The sequence below is a fragment of the Carassius carassius genome, chromosome 49 (genome assembly GCF_963082965.1).
Source record: "Carassius carassius chromosome 49, fCarCar2.1, whole genome shotgun sequence".
Lineage (NCBI taxonomy): Eukaryota > Metazoa > Chordata > Actinopteri > Cypriniformes > Cyprinidae > Carassius > Carassius carassius.
The window spans coordinates 21,528,108-21,555,776 of NC_081803.1; the positions used below are offsets into that span (position 1 = coordinate 21,528,108).

Sequence of the window (27,669 nt, forward strand, 5' to 3'; positions counted from 1 at the left end):
ATAATTACATAAATGTTCAAGCAAATCTTTTCATAGCGATCCCATCATCCTTTTTCTTTACTCCAAATTCTTTTTTATATATATATATATATATATACACATATATATGTGAAGTGAAAATGTTTTCATAAGCATTTCATGAGCTTTTTCTGGTGTTATAATTGCAGAATGAGTTTTGATGTGTAATTTCAATGCCCTATCAAAAATATTACCTTTAATCAACACATGAACTGTCTGTTCCAAAAATAGTATTTAAGCATAATCGAATTAGCAATCTATATGCAATCAAACCGAGGTGTATTTACTCTGTGTATTTTACAGATTGAGAAAAATGGCTAACCATAAGATGCAGTACTTGGAAAGTACAATAATCAGTACATAAAACCTTCATATGGATTTTTAAGTCCACATGAAGCTACTTCATAAGGTAACAATAAATTATGACAGATGGCAAAAAAACATTGCAGATTCCAGCTCAGAAAAACAGAGATAAAGAAATGCAGCACTTCATATGCTCGGTCGCCACGTGTGCAATCAAATAACGATTATAATTATCGGTATATCATAATAGTCAAACATAAACAATTCTGTTCGCATTCAAACCAACATTCATCAACCAGCATCCACTGAAACAAGAAGCAGCACAGCAAGGTTTTTATTTTTGTTGCTGACCTCTGCTTTATTCTAAAGGGTCGCTAATATAGTTCCACTTCAGTGAAGTTCCTTGAAAATGCATCAAACTCTCCATACCTTGTCAGAGATCAGATAAGTCTGTCTCTCCGTATCTGTGATTCATTGGCACCAATCGTGAAGGTCCCAATGGCTGCCTGTGGATGCAAAGTTTGTAAGTCACCAGCTTTCAAATGCTCAGTGAGATGTAGAAGAAAAACTCCATGTCCATGGCCTGATGTGGGACACAGGAGCTTCCTCCGTGGATGACAGGAATTAGAGCCCCGTCCAGATCATTCATATACTTCTGAGGCAGGAGGTGGCCACCAGAGCCAGCCTGGTACTCAACCTACAAAAACCCAACAATCAGACGGTTACAAATGCATTTTATGCATTTAATCTACATTACAGTGACTTGGGAGTTGCTAACAAAAGAAAAAGTGATGCCTGTGAATATTGCTTGCCAAAAAGAGGCAGTGTAAATCGTTTTATGTCACAGATGCAAACTCACAACTGTGTGATTCAAGTGCTTTCAAGATTTTTCTGATAAATATTGTGATTGCGAATGTAAATGTGATTGAAAAAAGGCTTCAGGTTTGCTATGCTTGTTTAAAGCAGACGTATCTTTTTCTGCTTCAGGTTTGCTGCTTAATAATTTGTTTTTTTTTTGCAACCTAAGATACTTTTTTCAGGATTCTTTGATAAAAGTTAAAAAGAACAGCATTTATTCAAAACAGAAACCTTTTGTAGCAATATAAGGCTTTACAATCACTTTTTAGCATTTTAACATATCCATGCTGAATAAAAATATTAATTTCTTAAAAAGAAAATAATATTTTAAGAATTCTAAAAAAAAAAAGATATATAATATATATATATATATATATTTAATTAGATATATATTAGAAAGATTGCTGAAGGATCACTGAAGACTGAAGATGGAGTAATGATGCGTAAATACAGCTTTGATCACTGCAATAAGTTACATTTAAAAGTATATGAAAATAGAAAAATCTTATTTTAAATTGTAATAATATTTCACAATATTACGTTTTTTTCCCCCTGTAGTTTTCATTAAATACATGCAGCCTTGATGAGCAGAAGAATTTTTTTATTATTTTTATTTACTGATCCCAAACTTTTGAATGGTAGTGCAGTCTATATTAAAATGTAAATACTAATATTTATGCCTAGTGCTAATTTACCAATTTTCTAAAGTTGTTTGAACGTTTATCTTATTGGAAAACCACAAAAGCCCTTTAATCTTTTTTGTTGTTGACAACCGTGCAATTTTGATCTTAAATTGGAAAATGATTTAATAATTGACCATGTCTGAGTCGGTGGAGACCCGGAGTGCAAGAGAGTTAAATCCATTGGCCATGAGCACAGAGAGGTGAGGACAGAGAGATGCGCAGCTGGCCGTGGCGATCTCTCTCTGAAACTGAGCTGATGACGTGAAGACGGCAGACAGAGAGACATCTGAAGACTTCAGCAGATAGAAGACCTGATGGGAGAGATCGCACACGATTCAAGCAGAGAAGACATCAATAAAACTCCTCCTTTTGAAGGCATCATGCCTACACACCTCAGTACACCTGATGGTTTGGCCATCCATCTCAAACTCTGAGTCCTGTTGAATCTTGACGCTCGACACTCCCTCTAGAGACCGGCCATCCACCGGACTGATGACTCTGCAAACATGTTACACTGTCTTAGAGGAATTATTTTTGACCTGACACAGCATCTTAACAGTCTGAAAGAATGAATATTAAACAGTGCCTAATTATTGCAGCTAACATTCAAGGTCACTTGCAATATTGGTCAAATAGATCAATAGTGCTTTATCATTCAGTAAAGTGGTTATTCAGTACAGTATTGGCATGCCAAACCTGCATCCGATGAGAATGTACACTATTGGCCACTAAGTTTGGAATATTAATTTTTTTAAGTGTCTTTGCTCACAAAGGCTGCATATGCATATGATAAAAATACAGTAAAAATAGTGAAATATTATTACAATTTAAAATAACTTTTTCTATTTTAAATAGTAATTCATTCTCATGTTTTTAACATTGATAATAACAATGTTAATCAGCAAATTAGAATGATTTCTGAAGATCATGTGACACTGAAGACTGGAGTAATGATGCTGAAAATACAGCTGAGCGTCACAAGGAATTCACTGTATTTTAAAATTGTAAAAATATTACCGTTTATACTGTATTTTGATCAAATAGATGCATCCTTAAGTGAGCAGATGAGTTTTATTTCAAAAGCAATAAGAAAATCTTTTGGTAGTGTTAATGTAGATGATAAATTGTGGGTACCCAGTGTTGACAGGTGTGGTCCAGTCCACCCAGCGTACATTCACATTTTCCCGTGTCTCATCCGAATCTGCTTTTCCACACGGGATGTGAAAGTCGGTTTGGTCCCTGAGGGCCTGTCGCAAACCTTCCATGGTCTCCGGAGGGATTTGCACCATTAACCCGTCTAAAGATGAAGATGGACAGTTTGACGATAAAACTTTTTGAGAGTAATGACCTGAGGAAGTGTTTGAAAATGATTAGTGTGACAGCTTTACCCTCCACAATGCTGGATTTGGCTATGAATCCTGATGAGGCTTTCAGAGCACCGTTAAAAACCACAAAACTAGCTCCAGTCACTGCAAAAGAAAGATAGGGTTCGCTGAGACATCCTCTTATCATATTACATAAGTATCATACATAACAAACAACTTGAGTGATTTCACACTGAAACTTTTGGTGTTAACCAAAGTACATTTGAAAATTCGTTTTGTCCTAAAGATTTTGATCAAATTAAACCAGTTTTGCGATCCTTCCTTGTTTTGCAACGTGCAAGTATCACAGCATAAATACAAAGACGTTTTAATATCACCTCAGATAAAAAATGTTATTACTGGTAAGTTTAAATTAATTAATTAAATATTAGAATGCATATAAATGAAAACGATTAAAAATCTTTTTTTCTGTGTTAATTCAGTGAAAAACAGTTAGAAAACATGCCTTTTCTTTGTGTAAATGTAGTCAAAAACCATAAGAAAACTTGAGTATATGTAGGTAAAATAATGTGTATTATGATATATATATATATATATTAAATGATTTATTTCCTATGTGTAAATTCAGTCAAAAACAGTAAGAAAAACATGCTTTGATTATTTTACACAAATATATGTAATTGAAATAATCTGTTTTATGTAATGTTATTTTGGTGCAAAAACAATTATTAAACCACTTTTCTTTCTGTAACTTTAATCAAAATCAATAGGAAAAACATGCCTTGATTACTTTCTCACTTGATTTTTCGATTTTGCATTAAATCATTTGAATCTACTTGACTACAATGGCTTGAAATGATTTAAATGTTGGTCCCTCTGATTGAAAAAGAAAATTGTTTTAAGACATTCAAGAGAAAACACAAAGTTATTAAAGATTTGTAGCTCTATTAGCAGTGACAATCAAACCTCTCCTGGTTTTTCCTGGTTTACTGTTGGCTTGTGTCTGGTAGCTTCCATCGTCGTTCTGCACGCAAACCAGGTGAGAATCGGCCTCAGTGCTGAAACAGGCGCCGAAACTGATCACGTGTTCATTAGAGGAGTTCACCACCTTCAGCATCTACAACAGCCAGAACAACACAACACATTCAATAACAACACATTAACAATGATGCCTGACTGCTGCACAATTCAAATATAACTCTGACCTCATTAAACCTGGACTTGGGAATGTCGATGTAGCTGTTGCCCAACTCCATGTGCACTCGCAGACTTTCCACCACTGGTAAACTGTACTGGTAGTTCCTCAGATCCTGTGACAGAATAAACAAAACACAAGAATGAAGGTGGATACCAAGGGGTTGGGGATACAAGGCCTAACGCTAAAGGAATAGTTCACCCAAAATTTGCTCAGGCCATCCAAGATGTAGATGAGTTTGTTTTTTTCAAGAGAACAGATATGGAGAAATTTAGCATTGCATTACTTGCTCATCAAAGGATCCTTGTGGATTAATGTGATGTTTTTATCAGCTGTTTAGACTCTCATTCTGACGGCACCCATTCACTGCAGAGCATCCATTGGTGAGCAAGTGATGGAATGCTACATTTCTCCAAATCTGATAAAGAAACAAGTAAATATTCAGCAAACTGTCATTTGTAGGTGAACTATTCCCTTAATGCGTGTGTGTTATGTGTATTATGTAATGTTGTTTTGGTGCATATAACTAAAACATTGTTAAAATCCTTTTTGTTAAATCAATCAAAACAGAGGAAAAATATGCCTGGATTATTTTTCACTTTATTAGTTTTCGCATTTAATGTTTTGTGTATTGTAGTATTGTGAATATACTTAAAAGTATTTTGAATGTAGGTTTAACGGCTTGAAAAAAATAAAAATCTTAAGCCCTAAATAAACAAAGGAATTGGGGTTAGAAAGCCAAAAGTTAAAACTTGATAACGTGTACATTTACCTTCATACTAAAATGCATCTGCAAAGTAGAATGACTGGTAATAAGCCAATTTAGATGCAAAATAAACCTAATTTGCAGAGATGCACCACATTTTTCCATTTCCGCATCCAGAAAACTGGCCATAAGAAGCTCTTTAACTCTCAGAAATTAAGAGTGGCTCATAGCTGAAGTACACACTGTGAGGCCTCGGGTTTGAGTCTTGATTGCTCTCTAATCTCCTTCATTATCTGTTCTGAGCTGAACCCGAGACTCTGGTTAGAAAAGTGGAAAAATAGCTTAACCAAACTACCATCTTTGGAATTCATTTAAAATCTTTCAGAGAAAATCACGTTATAAATTTAACTGAAACCACAATAAACCTAAAATTTTGATATTGTATATAATATCTTATATGCAATATCTAGTACCAAATAGTCTGGATTATGCTAAATATCTATATATCTTGACCTTATCTTTCATCTTCGAGAATCAATAAGCCATAAGCAGAAATAAACAGCATCATTTCAAAGGTTTGGTTTTTTTTTGACGCAAAAATATGAAGCAGTACAACTGTTTTCAACACTGATAATAATCAGAAATGTTTCTTGAGCAGCAAATCATCATTATCATGATTTCTGAAGATCATGTGACACTGAAGACTGGAGGAATGATGCTGAAAATTTAGATTTGCAGCACTGTATCAAAATGTGATGCATTTTGCATCAATGTAATATTTTACAATTATTCAGTAGTACAAAATCTTACCGGCCCCAAACTTTTGAACAGCAGTGAACATCTTTAAACAGCAGATTTACCACTGATTACAGAACCAGCTTTACTGACGAGATGTGCATTAATATCGTGCCGATATTTATTGTGCATCCCTAGTATTTTAGGGTTAAATGTGAACACATACTGTGAGCAGATTCATGATGGTGTGGCCCGTCTCTTTGAAAACTGAGTCACGGAAACGCACGCTCACCAAAGGCCAGGGATACACTGTACAAATAAACAACACATCATGAATGGAAGGAGGTGGTCCTTTATATATTTTAATAGCAATATTATAATGACATCGTCTTCTCTTTTATACTAAAGGATGTTTCAGTAAGGGCTCACCGCTGTATTGTGCCCCCAGAGCGAGCAGCAGTCGGAGGGGAAACACTTTAGCCCAGGGAACCTCTAGTTTCTGGATCAAAACACCGCAGAGGAACGAGACCTGTGGCAGAGCAAGACCATCCAGTGGCTGAAAGGTTGGAGTGAAGAACAAGACGCCCCCGTGATCTTTACTGCCCAGGAAACTGTCAGTGAACGTCAAGTTACCAAGGTGCTCGATGAATTTCCCTTTGGTGGGGAAAAATAAGAAAAACACCATATGATCCATATAAACATAACTCATTTACATCCTGAATAGATTGTGTTTTTGTAAAACATATCAAATATTCAACAACAATTTTGCTGGTATAAATCTATTTTGCTACTAATTTATCAGTGCAGTAGTAAAAACAAGTAACGGTTTACTTCTGAGAATGTAGTGATGAAAAAGTAAATTACGACGAGGAGAATAGGGTAAAACATTTTACTAACCGATATCATCATACATCTCCAGCTGACTGATTACAGTACTTTAACAATTGCAAATGTTCTTTTCTGTGACATGTTTAAATATGCAAATGATGCATTAACTAATGAAATAGACACTATTTTGCATGCATTTTATAGAAACTGAAATTTCAGAACAGGTTGTTTCAAAGGGGATTTTGGATTTTTATTAGCAAAAATGTTGTTTAAGTCGATTTAACAATTTAGTCCATACAAAAATACGTAAATATATACACATTTAAATGTGTGTGTGTGTGTGTGTGTGTGTGTGTGTGTACACACACACACACACACATATATATATATGTGACCCTGGACCACAAAACTTAAGTAACTGGAGAATATTTTTTGCAGTAGCCAAAAAACATTGTATTACAGGGTCAAAATTTACGATTTTTCTTTTATGCCAAAAATCAAAGTATATTAAGTTAAGATCATGTTCCATGAAGATATTTAGTACGTTTTCTACTGTAAATATATCAAAACTTAATGTTTGATTGGAAATATGCATTGCTAAAAATTAATTTGGACAGCTTTAAATGTGACTCTCAATATTTAGATTTTTTTTGCATCCTCAGATTTTTAAATAGTTATAAATAAATATAACAATATAATTTCCAACCAAACCACTTTTTTTTTAAGTTCTGCATTACAGAAATTGTATTCTGTAATAATTAAAACATGGATGAAATATATCTGTGTTGTAAGATATTCCTTAATAATAATAATAATAATAATAATAATAATAATAATAGTAATATAATACTACTACTACTACTACTACTACTAATAATAATAAGTAATATCTAATAAGCTGCATTATTGTTATTATTAAATTATTTTTACTATGAAAGTACACTTATTCTAGAAAAAAAATGTCAACAGCCAGAAGAAAAAAAAATCACCCTGGATTTAGCTATAAAATGCTGTATAAAAACTGTAAAGTTTGGTGTAAGCAACTGCTGCTGAAGTGGAGCAAATACCTATTTTGAGAAAACGGTCTTTAAAAGATATGTATTATAATTAAAATGTACAGACACAAATAGATCAAACAAACACTTAGAAGTTATTTTGGATGTTTTCTTTTCACTAGACTTAAACAACACATCACAAAACTGACCAGTGCATAAAAACACAATGTTTTTGCCCGTAGTGTGAAGTGTTTTGTGTGACATACCTTTCTGTGCATCCTCGTAGATACTAACATACAGGTTGAATAGGTCTTTAGGCAGGCTGTTCTCCTTTGCAAGACACTCGATTATAAACACCAGCTCCTTCTGGCCCACTCCCTGAAGACCATTAGAGCTCAGACACCAGCACCTCTTCCCACCATCTACAACACAGACAGAGAGAGTTATGATGTTCAGCATATGAACAAGCTGGACAGGATCAGATATTTCATTCAGATTGAGATAAAGTAACATACATGTGACAATCTTGACGTTCACCAGTAAATTGGCGTTGAGCACGAAGGTCAGAGGTTGTGGGCCTCCCTCTTCCAACAGCAGCAATATTTGGCAAGCAGCAGGACGTTCCTCAACTAATAAATCTGTAACGAAATGAAAATAAAATTACACATTACAGAAAGCACACCATGAAGAATCAGTCACAAAATAACTACCAAATTGGCACCAGCAATTAGGATATCAACTGACTTCTAAACGTAAATAGTATTTTGCATTCATCAACAGAGCAGCACATGGATTTATTTAGAGAGATTATAAGATTATAAGTGTTGCAACAGAGGGCATGAATTTCTCAAATGTTCTCATCTAGTGATTACAGTATCTCCAACGTGTTGTTGAAGCAGCATGATTCTGGTTAAAAATCACCTGTTTAGTGGAGCTGGACGATAATGGAAAAAAAAAAAAAAAATCACAATATTTTCCCCATATCATTCAATATTGATTGATATATTTGACATTGACGTTAACTCCACAGAATAAGCTACCTTCTAATTTAGGCCCCCATTAATTTTTTCCCCAAAATATTTCGGTTTAATTTTTTCTGCATTCTGTGTTTTATGATTTAATACAAATTTATTATCAAAAAAGTTGTCTAATGAAGTGAATTCATAAAACTTTAACAAGTGCTGCAGGAATTGTATACTGTATAATTTTAAATATTGTAAACACTTTCCTAACGTCAATAGCATTTGAGGACAATGACAAAGTCTTCATCCAGGTGTCAACTTTAATGTACACCTTTTACATTTTTGATAAAATGTAAATCATATGTAAATGAGGTTACTTTTTCACAACCGAATGGGCTCAAATGCAAATTTGAAGCTCAATAGCATTTGAGGAGAATGACTTAAAGTCATAAAAACAACTGTAATGCATTAATTTAGGTGTCAACTACAACGCACACCTTATACATTTTTAAATATATATTAAAATAAATTGTAAATCATGTAGGTAAAAATTGGGCCCGTGTATCACTTTCAGGCACATTCCGGGAATTTTTATTATTTATTTTTTTGGGCTGTTGACGTTAATAACGAGTTTTAATGTCGAAAATAGTTTCACCAACACCAACGCATATTTTTACCTCTATAGTAGGCGTTTTTTTTGTATCCTCATACTTAAGGAAGGGGAGCCCAACAATACAATCCTGCTTAGGGCACCATTTGGTCAGCAGCGGCCCTGCTCAAAAGTTTACTTTCGATTTTGTGGATTTGTTTTTTGATTAACATTGATGTCGATTGCCTAGTCCTACCATTCAGACAAGAAGCTGCTGTCAAAATGATGGTCCTCACCCCCATATTCCTCCTCTCCTGTTGTAATGAGCAGTGGAGGCAGACCGTCATTGTCCTCCGGCACCAGACTGACTGCTCTCTGCACACAGCTGCCCACCGCACAGAGCAGGCCGTAGTCCCATGGGCCTCTGATGGGCGGGCGGCTCACTTCGGCAGTGCTGTCAGAACTTCCTCCTGTGCTCTCATCACACTCGCCAGGAAATGTACCATTGGGCTGAAAGGCAGTGAATCAATTAATGACTTCAGTTGTCATTATCAGTTCTCTCCAGCATCAGTTAAGAGGATTTAGCCGTCTCACCACCGGCGGGTCTGGTGTTACAGGGCTCGACTCCTGAGAGGATCTCCGGGTCTGTACACAGAGTTTGGTGGTGTCTGCGACCTCACCGTTCGGCAGGATACCATCAGCAAACCACACGTGTTTCTGCTCACGTGGAAACCCTACGAGAAAAAATGCAGAAACACAAACACAAACAGAAGGGTTGTTGTTGTTGTTAAGTAAACTAAAATATATAAAACCCATACAAAAATATGTTTGTAACTAGAAATAAAATAAATGTTAACTGAAATAAAATATAAAAAATGTTACAGTTATTTCAGTTAGTTGCCATAATTTTTTTTTTTACTTAAGGTACTATAGTAACAAAAATTAAAAGTGAAATAATGTACAATAACTATATAGACATGCACCGATACCAATAATACCGATAATTTAATTTTTTTTGGTACTTGCCGATACTGATACCGGTATTTTAACAGCTTTTATATATACATTTTTAAATATTAGGTATAGAAAAAGCACACACTGTTTGCTTTCATTATTTTACAAAAGCACAACACTATCCTTTACATAGATGTATTACTCTGTAGAAGCAAAAAATTACTAGTATTTTAAGTTAAGTGCAAATTATTGCAACGGTTCCTTTAAGTGAACTGTCATGAAGTAAGCGCACGACTATTCAGCTTCCACATTCTGCATAAACACTTCAATAGCACACACGCTTCCAAGTTAACGCTAGAGCGAGTGGCCATTCAATGATGCTACAACTAATATGTTTCAGTAGACACATTTGAGGTCAGTGAACGAAACAAACGTTTGGATGTCTGATGTACTGTAATTACCACATAGACTAGCTGCTGATGATATAAGACTTTGCCACTTGCTGTGGATTTTTTCTTTCTTTCTGCGACTAATACAATTTTTATTCTTCTCGTCGACTATTTGGGGGCAATATTCAAACACTAAATTATGCTTGATGTTTAAATATTGTAGTGAATGCACCAATAATTTGTATTGCTATACAGGCGTGAATACTGAATGTAAGATTATATCAATTACATACATGAACTTCATAGACATCCTTAATCTCTAATAACTCCATTCTGCTCTATGTTGTTCTGTTGTCAGTGTTTCTTTGTCTGGACACAGCACTGCTCACATGCTGTGTGGTATCAGAGCTTTTTAATGAGTACGAGTACAGGAGAGCAGTATCAGGCCCGATATTGATACTAGTATCAGTATTGATGCATCCCTACAAATTGTTTTATGAAATGACCAAAAATAAATTAATTAAATTTGAATGAAAACAGAAAATACAAAAGTAATTCAAAAATATTCAATAAAAACTACTATGATATATAGATTTATCTAAAAGAACAGACTTAAAGCAGTGTACCAAATAGAGTTTGTTTAAAGTTTGTTGTGATTAAGAGGAAAAATATTTTTCTATTACTAGACTACCGTTTTGGTTTTATAATGTTTTTGAAAGTCTATTCTGCTCACCATTTATTTATATTATAACAGTAGAAACTGTGAAATATTATTACATTTTAAAATAGCTGTTTTCTATTTAATTCTATTTAAAAATGTATTTATTTTTATGAACAAAGTATTTCCAGCATCATTCCTCCAGTCTTCAGTGTCACATGATCTTCAGAAATCATTCTAATATGCTGATTTGCTGCTCAAAAAACATTTCTGACTACTATCAATGTTGAAAACATTATATTTTTGTGGAAACCATGATGCGTTTTATATTTTCAGGATTCTTTGATGAATAGAAAATTTAAAAGAACAGCAATTATTTGAAATGTCTTTAGAGTCACTTTTAAACAATTTAATGCATCCATGCATATAAATATTAATACAAATCTGATTAAAAAAAATCTTGTTAATGTGCTGGATAAAAATATTAATTAAAATCATACTGACCCCAAACCTTTACATAACAGTGTATACTGAAGCTGACCTAGTGTAGCTCACTATATGATATAAAGTGCAAGCAAATTGGGACGCAGTCACTCTTCCTTTCATGAAGTAACTATATTAAATGGAAGTCACAGTGTTTTATAGCCATGAGAGCTAGAACTCTGGCTCAGAGTGCAGTGCGTACCATCATTACCGGGGTGTTTGAGGACGGACACAGGGACCATGACGGTGGGTGGGGGAGAGTTGAGGGTGCCGGCGGCGCGGGCCTGCTGCATGGGCGGTATGGTGGAGCAGTACTCTGATGGGATGTTGGGATTGGGACTGGGCCCAGTAGGGCTCATCATTCTCTCATGGGCTTGAGCTGCATACAACAAACAAAATCAGCCATTCCCAAATCAGTCTTTTCAGTCTATTGAATGAAAGGTCATGCTGGGAGAGAGAATGAGAGAGAGAAAGGTACAGTGGGTAAATGTTGTAGAAATGTATGAGGTTTTACATTAAAGGCTATGAACAACTTTAACAGCCACCAAAAAATTTAATCAATGCAAATAATGCTCTTAATAAAAACTCCTGGTTTCGTGAACGATTCATCAGTGTATACTACAGAAAAAATATATCATCTTGTTAATTTTGCATCAATGTTGCATTAATAACTTACTCAATATCTGACTTGACGTTTCTTTCTTCTGTTGAACACAAAAGGAGAAATTAAGCACAAAAAGTACCATAAAAGTAGTTATAAGTAGACGTGCGTGCTGGCATCCATGTCTCTGTGTGAGGAACGGTCGATATTTATTGAAAATCTTCTCTTCAAAATCTTCACTCCAGCCAGGTGAATACATTTTAATCTGTTCCTCACGCAAATAACTTTAGTATGATGTTCAGTATAGGACATTGGCAAGTATGAACTACTTTTATCGTACTTTTTTGGAGACTGACAACCTCTGGTTTATATGCTTTAATTTCATGTAAAAGTGACAATGTTTTGCTTTTTGTATTCCAAAAAAAAAAAAAAGTAATGGTTTTGGAAAAAATGGTTGTTGACCATTTTCATTTTGGGGCGAACTGCCCCTTTAAATGCAGTGAAGGAGTTGTTCAAATGTCAAATATATTTAAATACACTTCCATTCAAAAGTTTGGGGTAAGTTTTTTTTTTTTTTAAGTATTCCTTTTTAAGTAATTAATAGTTTTATTCAACAACAATGCAGTAGATTGATTAAAAGTGACAAAGACATTTAATATGTTACAAAAAAAATCTATGTATCACAGTTTCCACAAAAATATTCGGCAGCACAACTGTTTTCAACACGGATGATAATAATAAATATTTTTTGGGCAGCAAATCAGCATATTAGAATGATTTCTGAAGGATAATGTGACACTGAAGACTGGGGTAATAATGCTGAAAATTCAGCTTTGATCATTATATTTTAACATATATTCATATGGAAAACACTTATTTAAAATGTAAATAATATTTCACAATTTTACAGTTTTTACTATTTCTGATAAAAAATAAATGCAGCCTTGATAAGCAGAAGAGAGTTCTTGCAAAAGCATTAAAAATTTTACGGACTCCAAACTTTTGTACGGTAGTGTATATAATGTACACTATAATATCTATTGTTGTCAAGGTGTTGATACATGGTAAATCAAATGATGACTAACAACTACTTTTCAAAAATATTGATATTTCAATAAATATCGATACTAAAATATCTGAACGGTACCAATACTAATTTCTCTAAGTATCGATACACCGGTACTAGCCGAACTGTCACGTTCACTACTTTCCAAAGGCGCGCTGACAAACACCACACATGACCGCAGTGCCTGTCTCATCTCATTCGCTCTGGTTAAACAGCTAAAGTGAATAGAAAGATGGTGAGTTTAAGTTCAGCGCACATATATATTCACTCTCCGAACACTCTCTGACTGAGCACTTCAGAGTTCTTTCTCATCAAGTGATCCGTGATTTCTCAGTTCATCTCAATGGACGCGCAGTGCACTCGCCGTTGCTTTCTCTCACACGCACAAAGTGAGAGAGAGAGAGAGAGAGAGAGATAGAGCAAGCGAGAGTCTTATATACATGCAGAATTAATACGCTACATGTACGCACTGAACGATATTCTTTGTTGTATTTTCTTGTTAAAATAACAGAGTTCTTTAGTAGTGGGCGGAACTAATACGCAAACGGAATCTCATTGGCTGGTGCTCACCTACTAAGCAAATCAGTTTGACTGAACGCTGACAACCTGATTAATATTCATGAATCCTTTACTGTTCTTATTAGTAGAATTCGTAGTATTATTATTATCATCTTATCAGTATTATTGTTAGTTTTTTTCAGAAACACTGAATGATCAACAAAGCACCACTATCAGTCCTAAATTCAGTTAAAATGTCTATACATTCATACATGGTTACCAAGTTTTAATTATAATTACTGAAGTTCTATCATTAAATAATACTTGATTTTCCAGATATCATATTATAATGCTTGACTGACTGATGTTAAGAGTGTACTTTCAGGTATTAAAAAAGTTAATACCTGTTAATACCTGTTTTAATAATTTTAAAAACATATACAGTATATACATATTCACACAGTATATACATATACACACAATATATATATATATATACACACACTGTATTAATATTAGTATATCAGTCTGGTGAGTAAACCAAAAAAAAGTACTAGCCAATGGCGATTCAATTGCCAAGGTCTCCGTAGACTTGTTATATTTCTTTAAATAAAAAAAATACCCCCTTAATATTGTGGCAGTTTTTTTCTCTGTGGTATCGAAAATGGTATCGAAAATCGATATTTTCCAAGGTATCGTATCGAAGTTTGAAATTCCAGTATCGTGACAACACTACTAACAAAACAAACCATCTAACTGAGTCACATTCTAATAAATCAAAAACATCAAGCTTTTACAAGCAAGAGGATTGAGTGTCAATCATAGCACTTTTGTTATTAAAATGATGGGCAACGAGCCACCAAACCGAACTCAAGAAACAGGACGTCCAGCGCAGCCACAGCCCAGTGTACTGACACCTCCTCCAGCCATGAGTCAGCTGTGCATTACGTTGATTAAGGCTCATAGATGCTCATCGACCTGATTACACTGGCACTGCCTGTGACACCCACAAACATGTCAGCTAGAAGCACAAAAGCTGAAATATGCTGGCTCACGGTGAAAACGGCTACGACCACAAGACAGATGGGAATAATGAAGCCAAGAACCAGTAGGACGGAACGTCCTTCAGCATGTGGAAATTCACTAAAGACGCAAAAAAATTTACAAACTTAACCAAACAAAATGATCAATTACACCTCAAGCGGGCTTGATTTTGATTTAATTCAGAGATATCCCAAGCTTACCTCATCCTAAATTAACTCTCTTCCAGGTTAATCACGGGTTGCATGTTAGTCTCCCAGGATGGTGTTAGTGAGCGCAGAGCAAAAGAGGAAGTATCTCCCTTGCTGTTAAGTGAGGGAGAGTCTGCAAATGAATGAGATTGAGGGTGCATCCTTGAGCCTCTCTCATCTCGGACAGGGCGCAGCTCACTTCCGCAAGCTCACGCTGAGTTCTCGTCTGTCCTGGGCCAGGCAAACGTCTCTGACTGCGAGTGCAAGCTCAGTCCGTCAGTCACACACACACAGAGGTCGTATTAAATGGCTGCCCTGGGCTGAGAATAGTGACAAACCCTCCCCATCTGAAGACGAGGTGTGTGTGTGTGTGTGTGTTTGTGTGTCTCTAAAACTCTATTCCTCAACCTGGAGAGTGAATGAGAGAGTGTCACGAATACTGCACCAGGTGGGTCCTATACCACACACACAAACACGCACTCAAGGACATGCACCAGTGCCCTGGCTCCACCCAGCCCTGCACCAAACCCTGCGAGAGCTGGCTAGCGACTTGCAGCACTGACGCTCTGTGATGAATGTTCTTTTTAATGTGCAAATGGACCACACGCTCGGCCACACACTGTATGCCAGCCTCTTTTTATAGACTGTCCAGGACAAAAATAAATAAATAAAACCTTGTTCTTCTCCATTAAATCAGCCCTTAAAAAATAAAAGAGCTTCTGATGTTTGGTCCACAAAAAAAGTTGGACACAAATTAAAAGGGTAGGGGATCTGCTTCTTTTAAAAGGGATGCAAGTGAGCCAGTGTTTTTATTGCTAACTGAAACTAAAAAAGCAGTAAAGCTGAAATTAAATAAGATACATATGTGAGCTTTGACCACAAAACCAGTCTTAAGGGTAAATTTTCCAAAATTGAGATGTATACATCATCTGAAAGCTGAAAAAAAAAATATTTCCATTGATGTATGGTTTAATTAAGATCGCACAATATATGGCCGAGATACAACTATTTGAAAATCTGGAATCTGAGGGTGCAAAAAAATCTAAATATTGAGAAAATCATCTTTAAAGCTGTCCAAATGAATTCTTAGCAATGAATATTAATAATAAAAAATTAAATTTTGATATATTTACGGTAGGACATTTACAAAATATCTTAATGAAATATGATCTTTACTTAATATCCTAATGATTTTTGGCATAAAAGAAAAATCGATAATTTTAAATCATAAAGTGTTTTTTGGCTATTGGTCCAGGATCACATATTAGACTGAAAATTTAGTTTAGACAAAATTTAGACTGAAATAAAAACACATTAAGGTAGGGATGCACGATATTCGATTTTAGCCGACATGCCGATATTTTTCAACTCATTTTGGCTGATAGCCGATGCAGATACTGATATATTTCCTTTTGTTTGGAAACAACACCAAGTCTCTCCTGTGCAGAAATTTTGGTTGGTTTTTACCAAGAACTTATTTGTTAGGATTAAAAGTTATTTTATAATGACAATACAAATATTTTAAAAGGTTTGCTGCATAGTTAACGATGTGTATAAAAAAATGTAAAAGTCACGTATAAGTCACTTTTTTATTTCATTCATTTCATTTACGAACATTATAATAAACACTGTAACCATAGCTAGGCTTTTTTAGTTCCCCTCACTCCACAACAAATCATTTAAATTAACAGTATTTAGAAAATAACAAGAATTAAAAATATAAGAAGCTATAGTAATATAAACCACAAGCCAAAAATTCATGTAGGCTAAAACGAAACTGAAACTAACGTTGGGTCTCTCATTCAACACAAAATCAAGAGTTGATCAGGTTGTTGACTGTGGCCTGTGGGATGTTGGTCCACTCTTCTTCAATGGCTGTGTGAAGTTGCGGGATATTGACAGGAACTTTAACACGCTTTCATAAATGGCGATCCAGAGCATCCCAATGCCATCCCATGCTTTCTATGGAGCATCTTTGTTGTCCATAACATACACCTGCCCATACCATAACCCCACCTCCACCATGAGCCACTCGATGCTCAACATTGACATCAGCAAACTCCTAACCCACACGACGCCGTCTGCCGTCTGCCCTGTACAGTGAAAAGATCCGTGAAGACAACACCTCTCCAAAGTGCCAGACACCATCGAATGTGAGCATTTGCCCAATCAAGTCAGTTACGATGACGAACTGCAGTCAGGTCGAAACCCTGATGAGGACAACGAGCATGCAGAGCTTCCCTGAGATGGTTTCTAACAGTTTGTGCAGGAATTCTTTGGTAATGCAAACCGATTGTTGCAGCAGCTGTCTGGATGGCTGGTCTCAGATGATCTTGGAGGTGAAGGTCCTGGGCTGGTGTGGTTACACGTGGGAAGTTGTTAAGCTGGATGGATGTACTGCCAAATTCTCTGAAACGCCTTTGGAGACTGCTTATTGGTAGAGAAATTAACATTCAAATCACGGGCAACAGCTCTGGTGGACCTTCCTGCTGTCAGCATGCCAACTTGCAACATCTGTGGCATTGTGCTGTGTGATAAAACTGCTCATTTTAGAGTGGCCTTTTATTGAGGCCAGCCTAAGACACACCTGTGCAATAATCACACTGTCTAATCAGCATCTTGATATGCCACATCTGTGAGGTGGATGGACTATCTCAGCAAAGGAGAAGTGCTCACTAACACAGATTTAGACAGATTTGTGAACAATATTTGATAGAAAAAGGCCTTTTGTCTACATAGAAAAAGTCTTCGATCTCTGAGTTCAGCTCATGAAAAATGGGGGCAAAAACAAAAGTGTTGCATTTATAATTTTGTTCAGTGTAGTTATTTTAGGTGTGTGAATGGGCCTTAAGAACTAATTATTTCACAGACATAAATATGACATACTAAGTGCATCAAACACATCTCTTTTAATGACTTGATGCTGATATCACAATACCGATGCAATGAGTGTTTTTTGAGTAGTTCTTCATCAAAAACACCTTTTCCAACCTAATTTGTGTTCATCACATTACACCAGCTAAAAATAAACCATGGTTCATATGAACCATTTCTACACTGACATGAACTTCTGCCACAGATTGGGCATTTAAAGGAATAGTTCACCCAAAAATGAAAATTTGCAGATAATGTGCTCACCCTCAGTCCAAACAGCTGATAAAAACATCACAATAATCCACAAGTAATCCACTCCACTCCATCAATTCATGTCTTGTGAAGCCAAAAGCTGCATGTTTGTAAGAAACAAATCCATCTCAAAGAGGTTTTTAACTTTAAACCACTAAAATACGAGTCCATAATCCATAATAACGCTTCCTGAAGTGTAAAAGTCCATCTCCTGTTGTCCTCTCACATCAAAATCCACTCTTTTTTTATCAGAATATTTCTCTGCTGATTCATATAAAAACCATTCACTGGATCATTATATTAGCTGAACAGTTTAAAACGGACTTAACGGTGGATTTGTTTCTTGCAAACACACAGCTTTTGGCTTATCAATATGTTAACTGATGGAGTGGAGTGCTGTGGATTACTTGTGGATTATTGTGATGTTTTTATCAGCTGTTTGGACTCTTAATCCAACGGCACCCATTCACTGCAGAGCATCCATTGGTGAGCAAGTGAAGTGATGATACATTTCTCCAAATCTGATGAAGAAACAAACTCATATTCTTCTTGGATGGCCTGAGAGTGCAAACATTTTCAGCTAATTTTTATTTTTAGGTGAACTATCCCTTTAACGTGTAGTACATTACATCCACTTGAATATATTGAATGAGCTTTTATTAAGCCAGCTGGGGAGTATATTAAAGTGGTTTAGCACTCACCTCTCTGTATGGTAACGTGGCAGACGACACAAACCCTTGCATCTTTGTCCAGATATTTAAGTCTGCATTTGCGGTTGCAGCAGCTAGTACAGTACACCTGCAAAGCAGACAACATTATTCACTTAAACACTGGATAAACACAGTACTTCATCAGACATAAACCTGGAGAAAACTCTCTGGTGTACTTTAGCCCATTTAATTTACTGGCCCAATATGTCTTGGAAACAACAACTCAGTGCAGCAATTCAAGCGGGAAACCATATCAGCACTAAAAATACATTCTGCTGACCCGGCAAATCTGCATCTATATTTAGCATCTCCAGAGCAGAATAAACCTCAAACTGACGTAATGAAAACAAAAGACGTCGCACCCATAGATAAAATGAGAACATTTTCTGTCTAAGGCAGTGGACTACAGGTTTAAGGATTTCCTGTGGTTATAAATAAATGAGAACACAGTGGCAGGATTGTGTTACAGACCTTTGCTCGAAATCAACGCAGCTGACTGCATGTTAATTCATTGATTCACACTGCGGTTATTTGCCTTTCACCTCCAAACGTCAGAGCACACTCATCTAATACACAAAGTTATTACAAAGTCGCTTTCAGAACTGAAGCAAGTATTTGAAAGACTCTAATTAAGTTCATTTATGCAAATACACCATCACAGGGTGATCAGGACCCAAATCTAAATGCGTTTATATTGAAATAATTACCATCTGATTGTTCATATCTTGCTTTTTTGAGGATACTTTCCTCATAAATAATAAATGGACATGAAATATTGATCAGAGGTTAAACTACTAAGTAAATCGCATCCCTGGGACAATGGTCAATTATACAATTTAATTAAAAATCAAATCAGATAAAAGTTTGGGGTCAGTGAGATGTATAATATAATGTATAATATATATCACGCTCTTTAACTCTGGACCTTTTGTATTACCGAAAATATCTAAGTCCATTAAAGAAGAGAGATCATTTTCACATCTGGCTCCTAACACACTCGCTCTCTTTAAATCTAGATTAAAGACACATCTCTTCAGCCAAACATTCACATAGTTAATCTCAATCTCACACTTGTTCCCAGTTAGATGTGTTAAAAGTCACAAACATATTTTTTTGCTTGAAACGTTATGAACAGCAGCTACACTAATTGTTTTCTTGAAATAGACATTACTTGTACACATTCACTGCAGCTTTGTACTGTAGACACATGCATTTTCTATAAAGCTGCTTTGAAACAATGTGCATTGTGAAAGGTGCTATACAAATAAATCTGAATTGAATGAATGCATCCTTGCAGAATTAAAGTATTAATTTCTTTAAAATGAATCGTACTGACGTCAAACTATTTTTGCTTTAATATTTTCGAAATATTTGTGGGTACTGACACTGAGAGGCATCAAACTTACCTTCCCACATGCTCTGCAATGGTGTCTCCTCTTGGTAAAGGTAAACTTTTGCTCACAGTTCATGCAGTTAGGAGCTTCGGAGTCTGGGACCCAAGGAGGCTGCTTTGACCCCAGATCCTCGGCCTCGTGTGCTGGTGGATCAGGACTCTCTCCTGGGTACGGTGGAGGCTCTGAAAGCTCATCATGGCCATAACTGTTATCATATTGCTGATAAGAAGGGGGTTCACAGTTATTTTCCTCTTGGTCGGGATAAATTTGCGAGCCATGCTCTTCAGAAAGGCTTGCTACATTGGGTTCAGCATGACCAGTCCGCTGTCTTTCAGATGGAGGCCGTGCGGTTTGGTTGGGTAACTGCTTTGGTCTCGCTCCGCCGTAATTTGACTCTTGGTTGGGGGCACTAACTGACTGAATCTCAACAGGGCTGGTTGCATTTTCTTGGGTAATAGTTTGTGTGGAGTCTGTCCTCAGCGGGCTGCTGTCCTGAGATGAGGAAGAAACGTTCGAACCTTCGCTCTCCTCCAGATATTGAAGTGAACCATCACTCTCAGGAGAAGCAAACGTCCCGACTTTACAGCTCTGCAGCTCCTCATCTAAAAAGCCTTCCACATTTCCGTTAAATTCTGAAAAGCCGTCATCTGCGAATTTTTCTGCGTCGGAGTTCATTTTCACATCCTGACCCATCAGAAAGGCGTCCAGCTCCTCGTCAGTAACCATCATAACGGTCTCGTCGCTTTCAGGAAGGTATTCGTTTGCGATACTGAACTCGTAGGAATAATTAGGGCTTTCTGAATAGGGCGGAGATGGGTTGCTTTCGCAAACCGCTTTATCTGATGGCGATAAGCTGCGTTTAAAGTTTCTTTCAGGGTAATGGCCCGAGACAGCAGTCACTCTTTCTGTGTTCGACATGATTTGGACAAGCTCAGGTTCATCTTCAGGTGAGGAATCAGGTCTATTGGAGGAGAATGGTGTTGAGGGTTCTTCTAACGGAAGAATTAACTCTTCAGCCTCTTGAATCGCTGAATTTTTTTCCAGATCAGGCTCATCTTTGGTTTCAATCACTGCTGCCTGTGGGTCTAAAGAGGCCACAAGGGATCCACACATAGATACAGCCATTGGCAAGCAAGAGAGAGAGGTTTCCTTCTCCAAGGAGGGAGTTCCAGCTGGATCCTCTGGAGTTTTAACACTGAGATCTTTAGATAGTTGGGTATCTGTTGAGTATGGCTGCAGTGATACAGCATGCTCTTCTTTGGTTGCTGAAATCGCTTCATCTGTAGCATGAGGATCTGAATTACTAACATCGTCCTCGTTCACTGAGACTTTGCATTGAGAATTGTTCTGATCACTGGAGTTTGAGTCTTCAGGACAAGAACTTTCAATCTGATTGCACTCCAAAGGAGTGATGTTACTTGAATCACAAGGGTCACCAATGGCTGGTAATATGACATCCAGCAGGCTGAATGAGTTATAGTTAACCTCAGAGTCCAGTTTTGGTAATGCACCGGGGTTAGAAGCATCTTCTGGACTAGATACCACAGGACTCTCGAAGTCCACTAACAGCTCCTCATTAGTTTGTTCCTCAGGAACATCCAGCTCTTTAAAGTCCTCCTGACTGTCAGCCTGCTGGAGGTTTGCAGAACCCGTATCATTCACCAGATCACACACCGGCTTCAGTGAGCGGTCCGGACAAGGTGGAGCTGAACTTTTGATGCCTATGCTATCGACAGAGGACAGGAGGTCCACACCTGTGAGCGGCTGTTCATTTGAATAAGAATCTATCTGGTTTAAGGTAATACTTTGTGATGTAAGTCCATAGTGCAGGGTATTGACATTTGGGAGAGTTTTTGTGACTGTGTGTTGCTCTGGTATGCAGCTCTGAAGGTCCAAATGTTGACCAGGAACGATTGTGGCGTCCAGAGAAGGAGAGCTTGTAAAAGTGATAGGCTTGTTCTCAAGCTCCTCTGAAAATAAAAAGTGAAACATCATATTCATGTATAATATTGACAACAACCATAAGACATCCAAAATAAATAGAATATCATAAAACTGTCAAAGTATAAAATCAGACAACATATATACATATATATATATATATATATAGTTGCTCATATAAAATATATTATATATAACCTGTCATGTATGTGTTACATATATATTCAAAGAATAATAAAAACATTTTTCAACATTGATGTTAATAAGAACAAGCAAGCACCAATAAAAACTAATAATAATTTTGCAGCAAATCAGCATATTTCTGAATCATCATGTGTGATTCAAGACTGGAGTAATGATGCAATGAAAAAAACAAATTTAAAATATATATATATATTCAGATAAAAAAAAAAGATTTACAAATTTTTTTTTTATAATATAAAAAAGTTCATTAGTGAATGAACTCCATCGCACACCTGTAAGTAATAGATGCTTAGAAAAATAAGACCAGGTAGGTCGTTTCAACATACTCCCGCACACTATCTTAACTTGCAAAATACAATTTTAATCACACCAACGTTTCGGTCACACGACCTTCATCAGGAGTATACAAATGTTCAAATTCATCTCTTTTAAGATAAACACATGACCAATTAACAGAGCTCCATCTGCAAATAATTAAGCTCATTGGGAATACATAATTAGCACCACATCATAAACAGTTACAAATTTTTATAGTTATAACAATCAGTCAAGATCCCCCTATAGGTTAACAAAATCATCCAAAAAACACAATCAACACATCGTCATCAAACAGCATCAAATAGTAATTCTAAACAGTTACAACAATCAGTCAGGCTCCATAGTCACTCAAACTCATCGTGAATACATAGTAGAAACAACACCTCATTCAAAACAATTGCATGACTATAACATTACATTAAATAATGCTTCCTCGTTCATACCCATGGGTGATAAAGTTTGAAGGTTTTAAAGTTTGAAAACAGTTTGCGTCTCTGTAGAAGTAATTCAATGTCTCCACCTCTAGGTGGCAAAGTTACTTTCTCAATCCCACAAAAGCGTAAAGAGGTTACATCGTGATTCAAAGTTAAAAAGTGTGCCGCAACTGGATAATTTAGATCATTTCTTCTGATCAAACTCTTATGTTCACTAATTCTTTGTTTCAATTGACGTGACGTTTTTCCCACATAGCCTATACCACAAGGACAACGGATCAAATACACAACATGAGTGGAAACACAAGTAATCACAGATTTGATGCTATATTTTTTGCCAGTTCTAGGATGACAAAAAAAATGATGTTTTAAAAGTATTATTACACTGAGCACAATCCCACAACGATAATTGCCCTTCTGTATTGCCCTTAGACACATTAGGGCAGAAATTACTTTTAGGTCTAAAAGGTGTCGTAGATAAACCCGATTCTGATTTGGAGAAAAAGTACCGTAGTTTCTAAAACATTTAAACAGATCCACTTTTAGACCAAAACAATTAACACCACTAGTAGGCACAAAAAATAGTCCTTTGGATAAAACCACAGTTTGATCATCAGAAACTTCCTTTTCAGAAATATTGATTACAGTCTCTTTGAGTAGCTGCAAGTCCAGGGTTGTAAAATTCTTTGAGGCTCTTGAACCTCTTCGACATTTCTTCTTTGTAGTCTCCGTGGAGGGGCTCGTCTGTCCAAAAAAAGAAGTCGAAGCGTGTGCACTCGAATCACTGTCGATGGTAAACTCACTCTCAGTGGAATCACTCTGTCCATTGAAAAAGGTCGATCCATTTCTTCATTTCAGATTACAAAATCGAGTCCTAGATGATCCACGGACTGGTGCATTGGCCTCTCTGGTAACACTGTCTCTCATGTCAGACATAGTGGCTGAAAGATAATCTTTCATTGAATGAGAAAAAATCTTTGACCGAATTGATAAGTGACCCCAGCATCATTATAAAACCTGCTGATAAAGGAGGGGCTATTGTTATCCAAGATACGAAAAAATACCAACACGAAATTCTTTCACAATTACAGAATATTAAGTTTTATAAAAAACTTCCCAGTGATCCTACCAATACTTATCAATCTGAGATATTGCCATTTTTAACAAATGCTAAAACAGAAGGTTGGATATCTCAATGGGAGTTTAAATTCTTGTATTGTCAACCCCCGATTAGACCTGTTTTTTATACTCTTCCTAAAATTCATAAGAGACTTATCGACCCTCCAGGTCGTCCGATTGTGGCACAGACTAATTCCCTCTTATCTCCTTTATCTCAGTATGTTGATTTTTTTATAAAACCTTTTGTTTATTCGTTACCTACTTACATTCGAGATTCTACTGATTTTATCAACAAGATTTCCGAGTTATATGATTTACCGGATATTTCTTTATTATTAACTTTGGACATAACAAGTCTATATACTAACATTTCACATGAAAAAGGACTTATTGCCCTTAGACATTATCTTTCAATACGCGAGGACTCTAGTCCACCATCAGACTTTATCATCGAGATGGCTTTGTACCTTTTGAAATATAATTATTTTAGTTTTGATAAGGATTTTTTTCTTCAGATAAGTGGGACAGCAATGGGCTCGAGTTTTGCCCCTAACTATGCCAATCTATTCATGGGTTTTTTTGAATAGAGTTATGTATTGAATACAGAAAATAATCCTTTCTAATCAAAGATCATCAAATGGTATAGATACATTGACGATATTTTTTGTATCTTTTTGGGTGATCACGATGAGGCTCGAGAATTTGTGACATATTTGAATAGCTTGGTTGACGACTTGGAATCGTCTAGAGTACACTTCCTTGATATGTGGATACAGAAGAACGAAGGCAGTTTGACTACAACTTTGTTTACAAAAGAGACCGATCGTAACACACTTTTACTCGCTACCAGTTTTCATCCGACTTTTTTAAAAAAAGGACTGCTTAAGAGTCAGTTCTACAGACTGAGGAGGATTTGTTATTCTGATTCCGACTTTATTGAGAAATCGAAAATCATGAAAAAAAATTTTTTGAACAGAGGTTACTCTTTAGATTGGGTTGATGAAGTCTTAGATGATAAAATCAATTTTTAAAAAACACTGGCATTTGTTGTCTTCTGATTCGGAGTTGAGCGATATTTTTAGACATCCTCCTTTGATTGTATACAAACGCGCTAGGAATTTAAAAGACAACTTGGTACATGCTCGTTTTCAGAGCATTAGCCCTCGTGCATCTCAGAGTTTACTTAGTCCTATACAGAAGGGATATTATCGTTGTGGGATTGTGCTCAGTGTAATAATACTTTTAAAACATCATTTTTTTGTCATCCTAGAACTGCCAAAAAATATAGCATCAAATCTGTGATTACTTGTGTTTCCACTCATGTTGTGTATTTGATCCGTTGTCCTTGTGGTATAGGCTATGTGGGAAAAACGTCACGTCAATTGAAACAAAGAATTAGTGAACATAAGAGTTTGATCAGAAGAAATGATCTAAATTATCCAGTTGCGGCACACTTTTTAACTTTGAATCACGATGTAACCTCTTTACGCTTTTGTGGGATTGAGAAAGTAACTTTGCCACCTAGAGGTGGAGACATTGAATTACTTCTACAGAGACGCAAACTGTTTTGGATTTACACCCTTCAAACTTTATCACCCATGGGTATGAACGAGGAAGCATTATTTAATGTAATGTTATAGTCATGCAATTGTCTTGAATGAGGTGTTGTTTCTACTATGTATTCACGATGAGTTTGAGTGACTATGGAGCCTGACTGATTGTTGTAACTGTTTAGAATTACTATTTGATGCTGTTTGATGACGATGTGTTGATTATGTGTGCACCATCAGATTCCAGATTTTCAAATAGTAGTATCTCGTCCAAATATCGTCCAATCCTACATCGATGGAAAGTTTATTTAATCAGCTTTCAGATTTAAAAAAATTTACCCTTGTGCCTGGTTTCGTGGTCCAGGGTCACATAATATCACAATATCATAAATCCTATGACATAAACTATAGGATACATACAGTACATACTAGAATGTATGATCAATTAATTGAATGGCAAAATCGGCCAAATTTACATCAACTCACCCTTAATTAAGAAGTGCCAAAATTAATATTTGTAACTATAATAGCAGTAAAGCAAAAAGTCTCAAACCTGCATTGAGCTCAAAGTCATCCAAAAGCTTGTCCAGGTCGCACACAGCAGCCTTAAAATAACTGTCCATCCTAATAGGACAGGGTACGATACACCTCACTTACCCCTGCACAGAAACTGGGGCAGATGGGACAAAGTTAAAAATGACATTTTTTCCAAATATAGGCATAAAACTTATCTTTCTTAGGAATATAAGCAGGAAATCTGACTTAGTAGTTACTGACAGTGATAGACAATAAGAAACAAATAGACAAGCTATTCTCAATGCTTAAATAATGCAAATAAGTATGGCTATTATTTAATATTTGTATAATTGCAAGCTTGAATATTTTCAACATCTGAATTAACAGTAACTTGTTCAGATGTGTAGTTTGCGGTGATTTACTGTGAAGTGAAAAGTGGAAGTGTGATTTCACTAGGTCCATAATCATAGATTTGAAAAGAACACATTGTAAACAACAATATATTATAAAGATATATAATTAATTAATACACTCAGAATATGGTCCCTGTCTAGGATTTCTCTGTTTTTAGCTATGATATCAACTTTTGTTTCGAAAGGGATGTTAATTGTTCATCCAAGTAAACACTCAGTGTTTATTAATCTTATTATTTTCATTGTATTAATAATAACACCATATTTTGCTAAGAGTCTATAATTTCGTTAGCTATATTATAGTCATTTACCTGTTCATAAACTAATAAAGCACTCAATTCAAACCAAAAAGCTTTCTTAACATCAACCATAAAATATCAAAAATAAACAGTAACTTATTATTTTCAGTTATATTAGCTATTTAGTTTTCATTAGCGATTTGCTAACTAACGTTAGCTTCTAGCTACAACACGCAAACATAAATACAAAGTCATGTAAGTGTAATATTATATTTGATGATATCATTCCGCTTCATTATCTACCTTAATATGTTTCATTGTTTAGTCGCCGTCGTTCGGTATCCAGATGAAATGTTAGTGTATTACACTGTTAGCAGCTAGCTGATGTTTTGTTTTTCCTCAGTAAATTCCAGTCTAGTGCGCGAGCGACCGTTTCCACCCGGCGCTGTTTAAAGGGGACGCGCACTATACTGATTTACCCAGGCGGCAAGGAAGCCGACCGGAAGTTGAAGTCGGCCGGGTGCTGCCATCTTGTAGCAGAACTTCACTTGCGTTAGCATCCCATTGACCTCCCATTCATTTTGGCGTCACTTTGACAGCGAATAGCTTTACATCTGAGGCGTTTAA

General features: G+C 36.1%; 1 protein-coding gene across 3 annotated transcripts; it reads right to left on the reverse strand.

Annotated features, from left to right (window-relative positions):
* Positions 1-194: 194 nt before the first annotated feature.
* On the reverse strand, positions 195-27,503 carry LOC132132955 (zinc finger FYVE domain-containing protein 16-like). Of its 3 annotated transcripts, none has more exons than XM_059545579.1 (18): positions 27,346-27,503; positions 26,428-26,544; positions 20,321-22,278; positions 18,906-19,002; positions 11,893-12,060; positions 9,792-9,931; positions 9,494-9,707; positions 8,162-8,284; positions 7,913-8,068; positions 6,253-6,477; positions 6,050-6,132; positions 4,393-4,497; positions 4,154-4,304; positions 3,251-3,331; positions 2,997-3,159; positions 2,255-2,360; positions 1,997-2,173; positions 195-1,018 (listed from the first exon to the last, which is right to left on the reverse strand). In XM_059545579.1, the coding sequence occupies exons 2-18, from the start codon at positions 26,495-26,497 to the stop codon at positions 860-862; spliced, it is 4,176 nt and encodes a 1,391-aa protein (XP_059401562.1). In that variant the 5' UTR covers positions 26,498-26,544; positions 27,346-27,503; the 3' UTR covers positions 195-859. The 3 variants fall into 3 exon arrangements, with proteins under 3 accessions (XP_059401562.1, XP_059401560.1, XP_059401563.1); XM_059545577.1 differs by having other exon boundaries at positions 11,884-12,060; XM_059545580.1 differs by lacking the exon at positions 11,893-12,060.
* Between the last annotated feature and the right edge of the window lie 166 nt (positions 27,504-27,669).